Raw genomic sequence first — 15,774 nt, forward strand, 5'->3', positions numbered from 1 at the left:
ATATATATATATATATATATATATATATATATATATATATATATATATATATATATATATATATATATATATATATTTTTTTAAATATATATATATTTGTTTTTATTTAAATTTAAAAAAAGCACTGATTTGTGAATATTTTTTTCCCATTTATTCTCGCAAGCCAAACTTAATTCATAAAAATCAGGGAAAAAGACCAAAAAAAAAAAAATTAAGTTGATAACTACCTAAACCAACTTAAAATATACCACCAATTAACCCCTTTTACATTTTGCATAATACCGAAGAATGTTTTCCGGAACTGGAAAGGATGAATCCGATGTCCATTCTATCCTATGAGGCCCATTTATGCTGTGCTGTGTTGAGGCATGTCAACAAACACGTAATCTGAAGGGAAAACGTCATCCGAGTACTTTTACGTCAGCACGTTCCTCTTCATTTGCACCTTTTGTCTTCCCTCCTCCACGACTGGAGGTCTTCGGGTAGATGAGTCGATGAATTGTTCCAAGCGGCTCAGGATTGGACGGGGCCTCTGCGTCTGGCGTGGAGAAGATAAGAGCGCTTATCTATTTCTCTGTCTGCCCAATCTACAACCCTGGCCTCTCCTAGCCATCATCGTAACCTCCGCGACATCCCGAAAATAAGCTTTGGTTAATACGGAAAAGAAGCAAAACAAATGTAGGTAGCTTAGATATAACTTGGGAACCGTTTTCAGATAAAAAAGTGTGGAAGTAAAAATGAAAAAATGCCGATTGACCACACCAATTTTGATCTGACGAGTGAATTGTTGTTTGGTTATTGGAGCGGAAAATAGCAAATTCGCTATTTAGCGAGGATGACACGATGCTGTCACTCCTCCGCCATTTTGTTGGGAGTGACAGTCCTCGCCTTCCTCATCCTGTTTCTCATCTTCTTCCTCTTCTTCGCCTTTGCTGTTGGCAGCGCTTCATTAGTGTCACCGTTTTAACGGGAAGAAATGACGACAGGCAATTACGCTTTTGTCAGGATGCGTCTTGGAATAAATGTTTATCTTGAAATATAATATTGGGCATTTTAGGACATGTGCTTTTAGAACTGTGCTGCAATATATTTTTATGTGAGTTTATTGTTAACAAATATTTTTGCTATGCATAAATTTGTATATAGTTAGCATTATTGGGTGCGTACCGATACCAGCTTTATTTGAGGGTGCTCGCGACGGCGGCCATTTTGTAATCAGGAAATGGAAATTACAAGAATAGAAAATTGACATTATCATGCAATTTTAAGGAAATTACTATATTGGAATATAGAAGCCTTTAAAATAATCTGTCATTATTTTTGGGGGGAAATTTTCTATATCAAAAGTACAAGTGGTATCAGCATGTGGTATCTATCGTACGAGTATCGGTCCGAGAACATCCTTAGTTAGCATTTATTCCTCAAAGTTCAAGGGCCATAAATTCAATTGTATCAAGTTTTTGTCAATGTAATCTGTGTATTGTTTATTTAGAAAAATATATTTTCCAAATACAAATGTCATGGTTGATTTTCATCTGTTGCATATATTCAAATTAAAAGATGTTTATCAGTCAAAAATCCATTCATTGTCCCAACTGCTTATTTTTACGAAATTCTTTTGTAGAATTAGCAAAACATCTAAAAAAATACAAAAGAGCAAACCTATAATATGAAAGGAGCAATTATTTGGCATTGTGTAGCATACTCCATCTTTGAATCCATGACAAAGAGTTTTGACGAAGAAACCAGACGAGAAACATCCGAGTGGATTGCCGCCTGGTGCTTGTCTCTGATCCGGTGAGTAGATTGGCCTCTCATAAATGATTCCACGTCATTAATTAAATACTCGTTAAGATTTCCCAAAGGGGAAATGGCTGATAGCTAAACGATAAATGACAGTAATCACCACTCATCAGCGTAGACTCATTTTAGCCCGTCTTCACTAACAACAATATTAATATATTTTATTGTTAAGCAACTCGAGAAAAATGCAAACTATGAATGTCAAAAGCAAATTTATCAAAAATAAATGAGTGTTATGACACAAAAGTGACGCATCATTAAAAACTGCAGTAACTATTCTATGGATTTTTCTAACACTGCAATCATGTGTCTTTCTTCTCCTTCCTTCCCTCCATGAAGAGTTTGGAGGAGGTGAGAGAGTGAACCGGTAGAGGAGGGTGATTGGTGGCAAGTGATGGCGATGAGGAGGAAGGTGGGGGGGGGACATATCCCTTATAAGAGCTCTCGCCCGTACCTTCCACGTAGCCGCAAACGCCGTCGCTAACGGAGGAACTTAACTTCTACCAACCTGCACCTGAAGGACCCTGAGGATTGTCACCCCAACAACAGGTAGGAGTGCACGGGGGAGGACAGAGGGTCTTTCACATACTTTTTCAAATTTATTCCCGAAATATTTTTTTTAACAGCATATCAGATTGAAGTGAATGCATTATTAATTGATTATGTATTGAAACAATTAAGGTCACCATTAAGGTGTTATTAGAGGTGCCGACAAGGTAAGTAAAAGATACCTGTAATAAAAAACATCCAGTCATTTTTGTTAATAATTTAAAATATATAGAAAGTCCGAAAAGTTAAGTGTAATGCTCGCTAATGCTAATAACTACCAGAAGACTGCAGCTTTTCATTGAGCTATTAAAATGGATGCCGGGAATTCCGAGACAGGAGGCTTTTTGTGAGGTTCCGAATGAAGGTCGAACCCATTCTGCCCCGATTTTTACTTTTATGCTCTCAGGTAAAAGAGCGAAGACACTGCCAAGTCCATATAGAGTGGGTGACCTCGCGGTTTTAGCTGAACTCAACTAAAATGTGTGCCAAGGGTGTCGTAGATGAGAAGATTCACTATAATGCTAATTCCATCGTCTTTTCCTTAAATTTTTGTTCCGATTCACCATATTTTCAAAATAAAAACCCGGAATTATTATTATTTTTCCTCCCACTTCCAACGTCAAATAATTCAAACAAATGCACATTTCTTCAATCAGCAATCCTGTTTGAAATTTCCACAGGAATTTTCTAGTTGTTATAATTTAGCAGAGTCTCCGTGTGAAATAGATACAAAAATCAAAGACTAAAAAGACTCCATAGGTAAGATGGAAGGAGATATAATAATAATAATAACGTGCGGTCATGTGTCACACGCCGGGATTCGATTATGAATGTTGCCGTACAAATTTAATCCAAAGAGCCAATGTCCCGGGAACGACGGGATCCCTGCGTTTCTCTTTGTGTAAGGGGCAGCGGGGGGCTTCTCCGTTTATCCTACGAGTGGGTCTCGTTTTCTTCTACTGGCTCACAAAAGAGAAGCCTTGAGGTCACGGGTGGCGAGATGTTAGGATTAAGGCCTTGGTGCGTCTGCTTTGGTTTTTCTTTGGCTTTTCCACAAAGAGAAGAAGAGATACGCTCACATTCAAGTTGTTTTTTATATTAATATAATTAACATAGGTTACTAACTGCTTTTTAAATCTAGTTTTTTTTTCTTGTTTAGTGTGACTCCTTTTCTCTCCATTCACTATTATTGTATCTTTTCTCCTAATGACTTTCTTCCTTCTTTTGACTGTCTCATTTGTGTGTTGTGTATTCGTGTGTGTGTGGACTTTAGTTGTCTCTGTTGTGTATTTCGTGTTAATCACCTCTTCAGTCTAGCGGGGTATTGAACAGCGACGCTTTGAATGCTCGCCGTCCGCCATTCAGGTGTCGCCTCTTGGTTTTTTTTTACCCAAGTCTGTCTAAATAGAAATTAAATGAAGCTGTTAACGACATCTCACCTCGGAGATGCGAACAAAGAAAATCAATAGGAAACCGTCTGATATGACCCCCATGTCCACCGTCATTAATCGACCCGAGGTGATTAGACGCATTGAACGGCGGAATTGGATTTAGCTTACCGTGTCTGCTTGTAATAACGCTGCCAGAGTAAGAATCCAAACAGTTTGGAATCGTACAAAAGTAGAATATATTTTAGAGATTTTTGGCGTTTTTCCTTTTTTTGTGATGAAAACCACCCAGACAAAAAATTGATGAGCACGAGTGGGAGTCAATTAGCATTTCAATCAAGCTGATTGGTGATATAAATTGGCCAATCTGTTATCAATAGTTCAAAAAGAGAGTGTTTTTGGAGTAGGCTTGACAGATAAAGTGAAGGTGAAGGTTTGATTTTTGCTTTTATGTGGGTATTTATCTAGACAAAGCAGATAATGAAGCTTTTTGTCAGATCGATAAAGACGAGTCAATATAGAAATAAAAATAATTTGGAGCTTTGGAGGAAATTGTTATGTGCAATATTTACATTACACAGCAGAAAAGTGACATTTTTTTATGTTAATTTGGATTATAATCCAAATATATTCTGCACCATACATGCAAATGAGTGTTCAATTACGACCACAATAGAAACACGAGATGAAAACTTTTGTTTGAGTTTGGTCATCATAATATGCAGCGCGGTCATTCGCCCATGAATAATCCGGCTTTAGGTAGCCGGAAGTCATTTATTTTCATGGTCATGTTCTTGACGGGAAAAAAGCAATAAATGAGAAAAAAAATTCATCCTAAGAGCATTTCCAGATACTGTCCGATATTTTCTCTTTTTCACACTTGACTCGTCCCACATTTTAAATTCAACTGCTCAGAGCGCTTTCTGTGGATTGGATGTTTTTCTGGAACGTTGTTGGTAATCGTACCAGACTTCCACCAGCACAGACTCTAATGGGTTTAATTAGCTGGTTTACTCAGCAGTTAATCGGTTCATTAAAAACAAATTAATTGCTTTCAGGGAGCTCCCGGGAGGATTTGACAGTCGACGGGGTATCTTGGCTTAATTCAGTCAGCATAGTTGCTTATTTGCGATGGGAATAAAAAAAAAAAATGGGGACACAAAAATGAAACCAGATAAGTATTAGTTTGTATTTAAAAAAAACTTTATTAAATGAGTGCAAATGTTACTTATGCTCCTAAAAATAAGGTCGGAAAAAAACTTTTTGGGGTTTTATTTCCCCTCTAGCATTTCAGTGAAGACACAATCGTTATTAATGTTATAATGACGTGCAAGAAGCTAGACTTTTTCGTCATCAGCGCCACTTGTGTTTTTTTTTTTGTGGGGCGTAAACCAGTCAAGATGTCTGCATCTAATCAGGTCTATTGTTCAACACTTGTATTTCTTTTAAAACCCGATCGTCACAAAAATATTCTTTGTCGAGTAAGTACCATTCAGAACAACACTCAATGATGAATATTTCAAAAGTTAGTTTTGTGGAGATCCATTAAAAGATGAAAAAACAGGTCATGTCTCTGAATTCCTAACGAGTTGTGTTGTTTTGTGTCCTTCATTAAATCGCCATTTTAAAATGAAAATAATCAAGATGCTTGCATACGATTAAAAATGGTTACATCGAAATATTTTTTTGCAGACCATCATGAAGATGCTGATGGCGCTCCTGATGCTGCTGTTTTGTTTTGATGGCGTACATGCCGACTGTCAGGATGACTGCCTGTCCTGCAGTCTCATCCTGCCTAAACGACTCACCTTCAACACTATGGTGAGCACACATTACACACAGACACACACAGACACACAAACTATTGGTTAAGCTTTTCCTGACAGACTCAATTTTCATTTACTGATAAGAGGCAAAACCTTCCACTTCTTCATCTCTGTGACTCAACAAATTAGCCTTTTGGCATTTGAGTTTTACTAATTTGTTGTGGCTAATTGATTCCGGGGGATGAATGTGCGCATCTCTCGACAAGACATTTGAGGGCATGAAGAAAAGGCACAAATGATGATTTATTGCCTTGTGACAGCACCATTCAGCTTAGCTAACACTTAATTACGACGGACATATTCACGGAACAATGTGTTTGTAATAATGATTTCTATTGAGTCGTGTTATGTACCCTAACATTGCTCAGTATGATTGCGATACAGTTCTACATTTTTAGCTCAGTCAAACACAAAAAAATAAATAAATATGGGCCAAAGATAGACCCTTGTGGGACCCCTTTTTTTTTGTCATTATACAACTTATGCAATAATAATAATTCATGATCAATAAATTCTAGTAAAAGGATTTAATCTGTTTTCCCTGTCAGGATTGTCTGTTTGAATGTGAGGGCTCCGCTTCCCCAGCATCTTCCTGGGAAACCTGCCGTGGGTCCTTGTCGTTGTTGTCTATGCCCAAAAGATCTCAGGAGGAAGTGGAGGCCTTCCTCCCTGCTGAGGAGGAAGAAAACCAGAGGAATGAAGAAGGGGAAGAAGAGCTACCCTTACAAAGGTTCCATCACATGACCCGGCTGGTTGAAAGGGACACGGGTTCCCTGTCCTTGGATGAAGACTACGAGGACTCTGACTCTGGTCTGAGCGCCTCCAAGAGATTCGGCGGCTTTGTGAAGGGTCGCCACGGTTACAGGAAGCTGATGGCGCCGGCCAGGTCCTACCAGAAGCGTTACGGCGGCTTCATCGGCATCCGCAAGTCGGCGCGCAAGTGGAACAACCAGAAACGCTTCGGAGAGTTCCTCAAACAGTATCTGGGCATGAGCACTCGGGGTACAGAGTACAACAGCGTCTCGGAGGAGCTGAGCCGGCACAATGAGGTGTAGAGCGGCAGCCCGACGCACCTCCATGCCCGATTCCCAGTTAGTGCCTGTATGTGGACCGTCTATTTACATCTACTGTCAAGTGACGCATATCTGATATTACTGTGCTTATGTGTAGGATGCTTTCACGTATATACTGTATTTCGCTTCCTCTTGTCGAAACACTCGTAAATGGGGGTGTGCATCTCCATGCAGAAAGAAATTACATAAGGCGCAATACGATTCAAGGATGTAACGATTTTGTAACGATTAGTCATCAAATCAAAACCAATTTTTTTTAAACACCCCTGCTTAGTATACCTTTAATTTCTTACATATAAATACACATGGATAGTTTATAATTATTATAACTTTTCGAAAAGCCCCTAAGTTCAAGTTATTTATTCAATACAATGTCTTAGCGCTAGGTCGCTATTCTAAAACTAATAATGTAGTTACTGTTTTATTTACATAATGATATTTTTTGACAGAGTATCAGGTTTAGGGTTTAGTGATATTTTAAGAAAGCTACTTGATATACAAGTCTTGAGCTGAATTGTTTTACTCTGCTACCATCTTGTGGTACAAAAGAAAATTTCACAAAAACACAACTAAATTTTAAAAATTCACCTCAGCGTTAGACAGTGGGGCATTCAACTCAATTTACATACAATGCATTTACATGAATGAGAATTACACCCTATGTATAGTCCTAACAAATGATGTTTGTAGTTAAAACTGTCTTTGTTTTGGTTTGTTGGTGATTGTAAATAGCAGAAATTTAAAAACCTTTCCATAAATAAAAATACTTGATTATTTCTTCTATGGGTCATTATGCAGCAAATGATTCACTTGTCCTGGGCTGATTTGTTCACAAAGAATTGTTCTTTTTTAATTTCTATTACATTTAAATTTTTTCTGTATTTGTTAAACACAAAACAAATGAACAGTACTGAAATAATACTTTTAAAAAATTGACGCATGTCTTTTTTTTAGCACGAGGTGAGAATCGTAACAAATGTCCGGTAATACACTTTCAAAATAAACATGAAGCGCGATTACCTTTATTTTGAAAGGTCACTCAAAGGCAGCATCCGCTTACATATACGTTAGCTTGCCTTCGGGCTGGACGGCAGCTTTACCTTGGATCCAACAACTGTTCTGTCCCCACCACAACACGACCTCGTTACTCACTACATGTTTACAGAAGGTGGAACCCCGCTGTGACTGAATTAGTTGGTAAGTAACAAAGACGACCAGAGCGAAAGTAAAAGCAAAGCCGCCCTCCATTTTGTTGACATTTAGATACTTTCCCCTTCGACATGTTTTGCTAGCTGTTCGTTAGCGTTAGCCGCGACATCTGCCAATCGGCGTGACAGCCCCCCCAAACACACCGAGTGGTTAAAACACCAACACGAGACAACCTAGTAGGTTTATAAAATAGTAAAAACAAGACGTTAAAGCGTAAATACGTCCAGCATAAGTGATTAAAGTCTGCACGGTGTCCACTGTGCCAAGACGAGCTTTCTAGCTTAGTAGAAGTTGACATTTGTGACACCCGAAGGACTTTTGTAAGTTGGTGTCAAACGTGATTAAAAATGTTTAGTATCGCAAATACAGATGTAAGCATAGGCTACTCTTAAACAGTTTGAAATATTCGATTTGTGGTTGTGCACTTTCAGGATGAACCTTAAATGCAATCATCTCTCCAACTTTTGCATGACTTTTGAATGACTACTAAACTTCTAAGACTTCTATGTCTTTTCGTAATTTCTCACGGTTGCAACCTGTTGATCTTCTTGACAGCAAACTTAGTGACTAGTAAAACAAAATAGCAAACTCAACCAGCAACCTTTGAACAGCCTTGAGGAGCTTCCCTGTTGCATTCCCTGCTGATGTTTTGTTTTACATTTTGAGGAACGTTAACTCTGTTCCTTGTTTGCACGAGATAAGCAGTTTGGTTTTCATTCCTCTAACCACACTAAATGTAAACCAAAGCGAAATCTAAATCAAAGTGATGTCACAAACATTGATGATTGCGCCCCCTAAAGGCATGGAGTTTCACTTCCCTCTGCAGAAAGTATGAAGTTATGGTTTTTTTTTTTTTTTTGTACTGATACAGAGCACAGCCAACCATGTGTAGCTGTGTGCGGAGCTCCAGGGCTCTGTCCCCTGCCCTGCTCCCCAGACTGCTGCTACCTCACACAGGCAACACATTGGCCAGTAGGGGCCTGTGGACCTCCACAAACTGCATGCAGGCGGGGAGCGGGGACGCCTCACAGCCACTGCCACTACCCAGCCAGGCCCGTGTGGTTATCTGCGGAGGGGGCATCGTGGGGACTTCGGTGGCGTATCACCTGGCGAAGCTGGGCTGGACTGATATCGTTCTCCTAGAGCAGGGCAGGTATGTCATCTCTTGGAGGAGCATTCCAAGGAAGCATTCCTTGTATATTTATTTTGTCTATTGACAGACTTGGCGCGGGAACCACCAAATTGTGCGCCGGCATTGTCAGTGTGGCCAAGCCCATCTCCATCGAATGCAAAATGGCCGATTATTCCAATGCTCTGTACCGGCAGCTCGAGGAGGAGACCGGCGTCAAGACGGGTAAGCCACCTTGATAATGCCGTCAGACGTCCCTCTTGAAATCTGACCTCCATTTTTTCCGTTTCAGGCTACGTCAAGACGGGTTCTCTGTGTCTGGCTCAGAATCAGGACCGCCTTATTTCTCTGAAGCGCCTCGCGTCGAGACTCAAGTGAGACTTTTCACTCACGTTGTCTTGAAGAAAATCATTTAGCTTCTTTCTTCAGATGCTAATGTCTCCACCCGTCACTTATGTATCTGTTTTTCCAGGGTGCTGGGAATCAGCTGTAACATTGTGAAACCCAAAGAAGTGACCAAGCTCCACCCCTTAGTGAACATTCACGACCTCGTGGGGGCGCTCCACCTGCCCGCCGACGCCGTGGTGTCGCCGCCGGATGTCAATCACGCCCTGGCCGTGGCGGCCGCTGGACAAGGCACGGCACGCTATTTGTACTTTTTTTACCCAAGGTGTATCACTGATTCTTCTTCTGTCTCTCCACTCAGGGGTTCAAATCCTGGAAAGAACAACCGTTCAGCAGGTTCTAGTGGAGAAAGGCCAGGTGATGGCGGTGGAGACGGACCGCGGCTCCATCGAGTGTGAATATTTCGTCAACTGTGCTGGACAGGTATAAAAAAAAAATGATGCATTTTGCTGAACCAGCATTTTAAGCTGTGTTTATTTCTTTCTTTGAATTTGTTGCGTCAGTGGGCGTACGAACTAGGCCAGGCGAGCGAAACCAAAGTCTCTGTCCCTCTGCACGGCTGCGAGCACTTCTACCTCCTCACCAAACCTCTCCACGATGAGCTCCCGGCTGACACACCAGGTCTCACACCTCGCTGATGAATCATGATGCCCCTTAATGGTGGCATCAAGTATTTTTTTGAGTCATTACCACTCCTTGTACGTGTCTTCCAGTGGTGCTCGACATGGACGGAAGGATATACGCTCGGCCGTGGCAAGGAGGCCTCCTGTCGGGCGGGTTCGAGAAGAATCCCAAGCCCATCTTCACAGAGGGACGCAACCAGTTGGAAATTCAGAGTATGCAGGAGGACTGGGACCATTTTGGTGAGGAACACTTGGAAGGCTGCAAAGGGATTTTTTTTATTAGCATTCCAGCACCACTTGGACGGAAGTTAGCCATTGTGTGAAGCTCGTAAACATTTTAAAATAGTTTTGGGTACACAACACATGAGTTCGTGGGGGTGTTTCCCTTTTGGTTCGACCCTGCCCGGTAAATAAAGCAAGGGATCTATTTTTGAACCAGCCGGCCTGAAGTGGTTTTCCCTGAAGGAAGTTTTCGTTTTGAAGCTGTTGCGTTTAACTACCTTTGTTTGTGAGCACGTTTTTCCACCATTAGATATGTTTACTGGTGCTTTGGTCAGCATTGTACATTGGACTCAGGCCAGTGTTCATTTCGCCACACTTGTGTGAGCAACACTCCTTTGGCGTGGTTACCTTGAATGCAACTCAGCCGTGCAATCCGAGCGTAGTGACGCTTGAGAGGTGGTCGTAAAGTTTGAGCCAAACCGATATATATAATTTTTTTTTTTTCAGAGCCGATGCTCAACGCGCTGCTGAGGAGAATGCCCGGTCTGGAGTCGGCTGAGATCCAACAGCTGGTCAACTGCCCCGAGTCCTTCACCCCGGACATGCGTTGTTTGATGGGCGAGACGCCGGGCATCTCGGGCTACTACGTGCTGGCCGGTATGAACTCCTCAGGTCTGGCCTTTGCTGGAGGAGCTGGCAAGTGAGTGATATTTAAAAAAAAAAAAAAAGAGAGTCGTCTTTAAATTCTTTTTTTTTTTTGGGTGTGATTCAGAAAATGCCTCATGTCCCAATACTTTTGTCCACACGTGTTTTTTTTCCCCTCTTTTTAGGTTTCTGGCCGAGTGGATGACGTACGGTTACCCCAGCGCCAACGTGTGGCCGCTGGACATCAGCCGTTTTGGCAACCTCCAGAGCAGCCGCACCTTCCTCCGACACCGCGTTATGGAGGTCATGCGTGAGTCGCCATTTTGTTATCGACGCCCTCACATTTCGCACCTCTTAAAACAACCAGGGCAGCTATATCCGATCTGATGCGTGTGCGGTATGTGTCTCCAGCGCTGCTGTACGAACTAAAAGTTCCCCGCTGGGACTTCCAGACGGGCCGGCAGCTTAGGACAAGTCCGCTGTACGACCGACTGGACACGCAAGGAGCTCGCTGGATGGAGAAACATGGCTTTGAGAGACCCAAATATTTTGTTCCACACGGCAAAGGTACGCAAGACTTTCTAAAATTCTGAACGTGAATAATTCAAAAAGTGTCCAGATGGATCGATAAGAGCGGTGAATAACTTTGGATTTTTATTTGTTCCTGCAGATCTTCTCTCTTTGGACCAGAGCAAGACCTTCTACAAGCCTGACTGGTTTGACATTGTCGGGGCGGAGGTGAAGTGCTGCAAGGAGGCCGTCTGCGTCATTGACATGTCGTCCTTCACCAAATTTGAACTCACTGTAAGTCTGCTGTAGATTTAGATGTTTCGATGTTTGCCAGCGTGTCTCGTTCATATTAGTGACTCTCTCCCACAGTCCTCGGGCGACGAGGCCCTGGAGCTGCTGCAGCACCTGTGCGCCAATGACTTGGACGTCCCAGTGGGTCACATCGTCCACACGGGCATGCTGAATCAACGAGGAGGCTACGAGAACGACTGCAGCGTAGTGCGCATCAGCAAGAACAGGTAAGGGCTCTCAAACCTTTTGCTCCTCATCCCATTGTCCTCAAGAAGAAATCCTCCAAATAATGACCTTCCCATTGTCGCCTCTTCTGCAGCTTCTTCATCATCTCACCAACAGACCAGCAAGTGCACTGTTGGTCGTGGATCAAGAAGCACATGCCCAACGACCCGCATCTTCAACTTGAGGACGTCAGCTGGAAGTACACAGGTAAGTAAGCCTCCGCATCGGCTCACAGCACTCACCTGACCAAACATCTTCTCTCTCAGCTTTGAATCTGATCGGACCTCGCGCCATGGATGTCTTGGCGGAGCTGTCGTACGTTTCCATGACGCCTGACCACTTTCCCTCCATGTTCTGTAAGGTGGGTTCATGTTTTCACCCCAGCGCGATGTATCTTCAAAAGAGAGATGAGTTTGAGTTTCTTTACGAATGCGAGGAAACTTTAATATTTGTTTCCGTGTCCGCAGGAGATGAGCGTAGGCTACGCTAACGGCATCCGAGTGATGAGCATGACCCACACGGGCGAGCCGGGTTTCATGCTCTACATCCCCATCGAGGTATGCTTTGTAACTTTATTGAAATTTCATTTTGACAGTTTCCTCTTCCACACAGTACGCCCTGCACGTGTACAACGAGGTGATGTCGGTGGGTCAGAAGTACGGCATCTCCAACGCCGGCTACTACGCGCTGCGAAGCCTGCGCATTGAGAAGTTCTTTGCCTTCTGGGGACAAGACCTCGACACCTTCACCACGCCGCTGGAGTGCGGACGGGAATTCCGAGTCAAGTTTGATAAGGTAGACAACAGTCGGATCATTTCTCATCAGAACTGGAGGTAATGTGTCTGCGGTGTGTTCAGGACACAGACTTCGTGGGTCGCTCGGCTCTGCTGCAGCAGCGTCAAGACGGCGTGTTCCGCCGCTTCGTCATGTTGGTCCTGGACGACCACGACACGGAGCTGGATCTGTGGCCATGGTGGGGCGAGCCCATCTACTGCAACGGCCAACTGGCGGGGGCCACCACCAGCAGCGCCTACAGCTACACCCTGGAGAAACACGTGTGCCTCGGGTTCGTGTCGCCGCCCCCCGGACCCGACGGCCTGCCCGCCCCCATCACCCCGGACTTCATCAACCGAGGAGACTACGAGGTGGACGTGGCCGGGCAGAGGTACCCGGCCAAGGCTAAGCTCTACCCCTTCAGCTCTCTCTTTACTCAGCAGCAGCACCGGAGACGCAAAGAGGACTTGGAACTGAGCAACCTTCATGGTGAGTGATGATCACACATCACTCAACATACTTAAGTGCAATATTTGGCAAAAAAAAAAATAAGTCAGCCATTTCCTTCATTGGTCTGGAGCCAAAGTGCCTTGGTGGAGGCCACTTCAACGTGCTGCTCCTCCATAGTAGGAGACAACATGCTGGTTCTCCACAATGTAAAGCTCTGCTGTTGCCTCCTATTGCCATCCACTTTGCACTATTTAATCACATTATTCATACTCATGTTACGAGAAATTTTTGAAAATGCTACAATATTACAAGAATAGAGTCGGAATGTTGTCAGAATTTGTTTTTTGAACAAACGTCATATGACGTGTGAAAGTTGTTTATCAATGGGAAAGTCATCTTAAAACATTTTTTGAGGGATAAAATTTAGAAAACATTTTCAATGAAATGACAAAAAATAATATGCAACATTTGCACTTGATGGGGAAAAAAAGATTATCACAAAAAAAATGCAATGTTAAGTTGTATTAATTGTAATTTACAAGAGTAAAACTGACTTTACAAGAGAAAAGTTGTGATTTTCTGATAAAGATGATTTCGTTTTAGTGAAAATTGGGGATAGAAATTCAAATAAATTTGAAAAAAGTCTGATGGAAGATTAAGGGAATGCCTCATGACAGGTAAAAAGTTAGTACATAGTCTTAATGTAACTTTTAAAAGTTTTTACTATACAGTCCAAACTTTTCTTTGAATACTTTGACTTGCCGAGGGATTACAATGACTCTCATTGAATGTACTAATCCCTAATTTATTTTCCCCGAAACACTCCAATGTGTTTTTTTCATGCCCCCCTCATGACTTTCACATAAAATGGCAACTTTTTTCTTGTATTATTTTTCCATTTGTTCCAACGTGATGTCGACTGAAGGAATCTCGTTCTGCTGTGCAATTTACGCCTGTCATGCTGTCAATCTAATCATATCCTGTGACATATATCGGTTCATATTCATGAGAAATACTTTTTCACATATTTGGTTTTAATCTTGACTGTGTTATTGACTTGATCCTGATAATGAAGGACAATCTTATCATTAAGCGTCTCTCGTTGCACGTCCTGACTACAAGAATAATCTGCCATTAACGAATTTATCAAACAGAAACGCACAACTCACGGCGCTATATTTATATGAACATCCAAAAAGATGATTTTGTTGTTGTCTTGGTAACAGTGCGTCATGTAAATAATTCAAATAAAAAGTCAAGTGCAGGTTCTTCTAGCTTTCAAGCCGTCTGCTTCTTTAGTCGTCATGACAATCGGCCGTGTCCGTGTTTTGATGATGCTGAATTGTCACATTGGCCAAGAATTTTTGAAACAAAATACAGTAAGGCATTTCTTTTTTTTTTTTTTTAATCATATCCTCCGAGCTTTGCGTGGTCGACAGCCATTGTGTGGCACGGGCGTGTTGTCCGTGATAGAGACCACCTCCAGCCCCCCCATGCCCAAGCCTTTGATGGCCGACTGCAACAAAAGACAGGGAGGACATACAAATATAATTCCTGGTCACAATGCCATCAACCAATCTAAATGGTTGATATGTCACTTTCATTGATTTGTTCAAATGTCAAAACTCACCAAGCGGCCTGGACCGAGACCTTTGACGATGACACGGACAAATGTCACCCCTTTAGCTGTCGCTTTCTTCTCGGAGGAAGGAAAGGACAGATTTCATTCATTCATTCATTCCTAAAAAAATGAAATATGTTGCTCATGACAAATACGTACGGCCGCAGCGGAGATAGCGGCGGTCTGTGCGGCGACTGGCGTGGACTTCTTGATGTTCTTGAAGCCTTCCGTCCCACACGAAGTTCTGACCAAGGATTTGCCCTCACAGTCTGTCAGCTGGATGTGTGTGCTGGGGATACCGTATGCTAGTGGTTCTCAAACTTTTTATTTATTTATCACTCCAATTACCAACATAATAACCAATATTAAATGAGCATACTTATTATATGTAGCTTTGATGTGCAGGATGGGCAACTCCTCAAACTTCTTTCCACCCCACCTGAGTGGGCTGTCCTGGCCAGGCAGGGGAGGGAAGTAGCTGTGTATTCAAATCCAGTCCAGAAATCAATAAAATTAAATTAATAATATACATGCCGACATAATAGTAAACATGGACAACTACTTACGTAAAGTCTCTGGAAGCTGCAGATGAGTCTTTTTCGTGTGGTGCTGCCTCCTGGAGCCTGACGGCGGCGCTATGGAGCGTCCTACTGCTTCTAAATACAACATGATGCATCCCATCAAAACACAAGTTATCTTTTCTTAACGTAAATAACTAGTTGCTTCTATTTGTTATGACGTATTGTTTATGTTATTGTATTGCACTGATTGCAGGTATGCGTCTACGATGTTTACAGGGTTAGCGAGTTAGCACTCGGGATAAAAAAAGACTTACAACGAGGGTCCTTTGGCAGACAATTGTAGACAAGCACTAGCTAAAGAGTTTACGAGTGAACAAGTTAATTTAAACATTTTAAATGGGTTCAAATTTGACACAAATTAGCAGCAAAAGCGCTAAGAACGTGACATTGAAGACTTCCAACACCGGTAGTAGTACATGATCATGTTGTTGCACTGGTAGGGGGAATTAA

General features: G+C 42.2%; 3 protein-coding genes across 3 annotated transcripts; 2 read left to right on the forward strand and 1 right to left on the reverse strand.

The window, feature by feature from the left end:
- The first annotated feature begins 81 nt into the window (after positions 1-81).
- LOC125966731 (prepronociceptin) lies at positions 82-7,444 on the forward strand. The gene is made up of 3 exons (XM_049717156.2): positions 82-2,352; positions 5,433-5,561; positions 6,115-7,444. Exons 2-3 carry the CDS (start codon positions 5,439-5,441, stop codon positions 6,619-6,621), a joined length of 630 nt encoding a protein of 209 aa, XP_049573113.1. The 5' UTR covers positions 82-2,352; positions 5,433-5,438; the 3' UTR covers positions 6,622-7,444.
- Positions 7,445-7,682: 238 nt separating this feature from the next.
- On the forward strand, positions 7,683-14,391 carry pdpr (pyruvate dehydrogenase phosphatase regulatory subunit). Its single transcript, XM_049717056.1, has 18 exons — positions 7,683-7,836; positions 8,720-9,001; positions 9,069-9,202; positions 9,270-9,351; positions 9,450-9,613; positions 9,684-9,805; positions 9,886-10,003; positions 10,096-10,245; positions 10,735-10,927; positions 11,058-11,182; positions 11,284-11,439; positions 11,543-11,676; positions 11,752-11,900; positions 11,993-12,105; positions 12,165-12,259; positions 12,366-12,455; positions 12,511-12,693; positions 12,756-14,391. The coding sequence occupies exons 2-18, from the start codon at positions 8,733-8,735 to the stop codon at positions 13,167-13,169; spliced, it is 2,691 nt and encodes an 896-aa protein (XP_049573013.1). The 5' UTR covers positions 7,683-7,836; positions 8,720-8,732; the 3' UTR covers positions 13,170-14,391.
- On the reverse strand, positions 14,138-15,757 carry mrps11 (mitochondrial ribosomal protein S11). The gene is made up of 6 exons (XM_049717165.2): positions 15,579-15,757; positions 15,310-15,399; positions 15,123-15,221; positions 14,903-15,032; positions 14,753-14,818; positions 14,138-14,638 (listed from the first exon to the last, which is right to left on the reverse strand). Exons 1-6 carry the CDS (start codon positions 15,653-15,655, stop codon positions 14,531-14,533), a joined length of 570 nt encoding a protein of 189 aa, XP_049573122.1. The 5' UTR covers positions 15,656-15,757; the 3' UTR covers positions 14,138-14,530.
- Between the last annotated feature and the right edge of the window lie 17 nt (positions 15,758-15,774).

This window comes from Syngnathus scovelli, chromosome 4 (assembly GCF_024217435.2).
Source record: "Syngnathus scovelli strain Florida chromosome 4, RoL_Ssco_1.2, whole genome shotgun sequence".
In the NCBI taxonomy this organism is placed as follows: Eukaryota; Metazoa; Chordata; class Actinopteri; order Syngnathiformes; family Syngnathidae; genus Syngnathus; species Syngnathus scovelli.

Excerpts from the sequence above, each read along its gene's own strand:
- LOC125966731 (XM_049717156.2), top strand. The coding sequence starts at position 5,439 with ATGAAGATGCTGATGGCGCTCCTGATGCTGCTGTTTTGTTTTGATGGC. Across the intron at positions 5,562-6,114 it reads GACTCACCTTCAACACTATG|GATTGTCTGTTTGAATGTGA; the intron begins GTGAGCACACAT and ends TTTCCCTGTCAG.
- pdpr (XM_049717056.1), top strand. The coding sequence starts at position 8,733 with ATGTGTAGCTGTGTGCGGAGCTCCAGGGCTCTGTCCCCTGCCCTGCTC. Across the intron at positions 10,004-10,095 it reads GCTCCCGGCTGACACACCAG|TGGTGCTCGACATGGACGGA; the intron begins GTCTCACACCTC and ends CGTGTCTTCCAG. Across the intron at positions 11,440-11,542 it reads TTTTGTTCCACACGGCAAAG|ATCTTCTCTCTTTGGACCAG; the intron begins GTACGCAAGACT and ends TTGTTCCTGCAG.
- mrps11 (XM_049717165.2), bottom strand. The coding sequence starts at position 15,655 with ATGTTTAAATTAACTTGTTCACTCGTAAACTCTTTAGCTAGTGCTTGT. Across the intron at positions 15,400-15,578 it reads TCTGCCAAAGGACCCTCGTT|AAGCAGTAGGACGCTCCATA; the intron begins GTAAGTCTTTTT and ends TGTTGTATTTAG. Across the intron at positions 14,639-14,752 it reads GTCTCGGTCCAGGCCGCTTG|TCGGCCATCAAAGGCTTGGG; the intron begins GTGAGTTTTGAC and ends CTTTTGTTGCAG.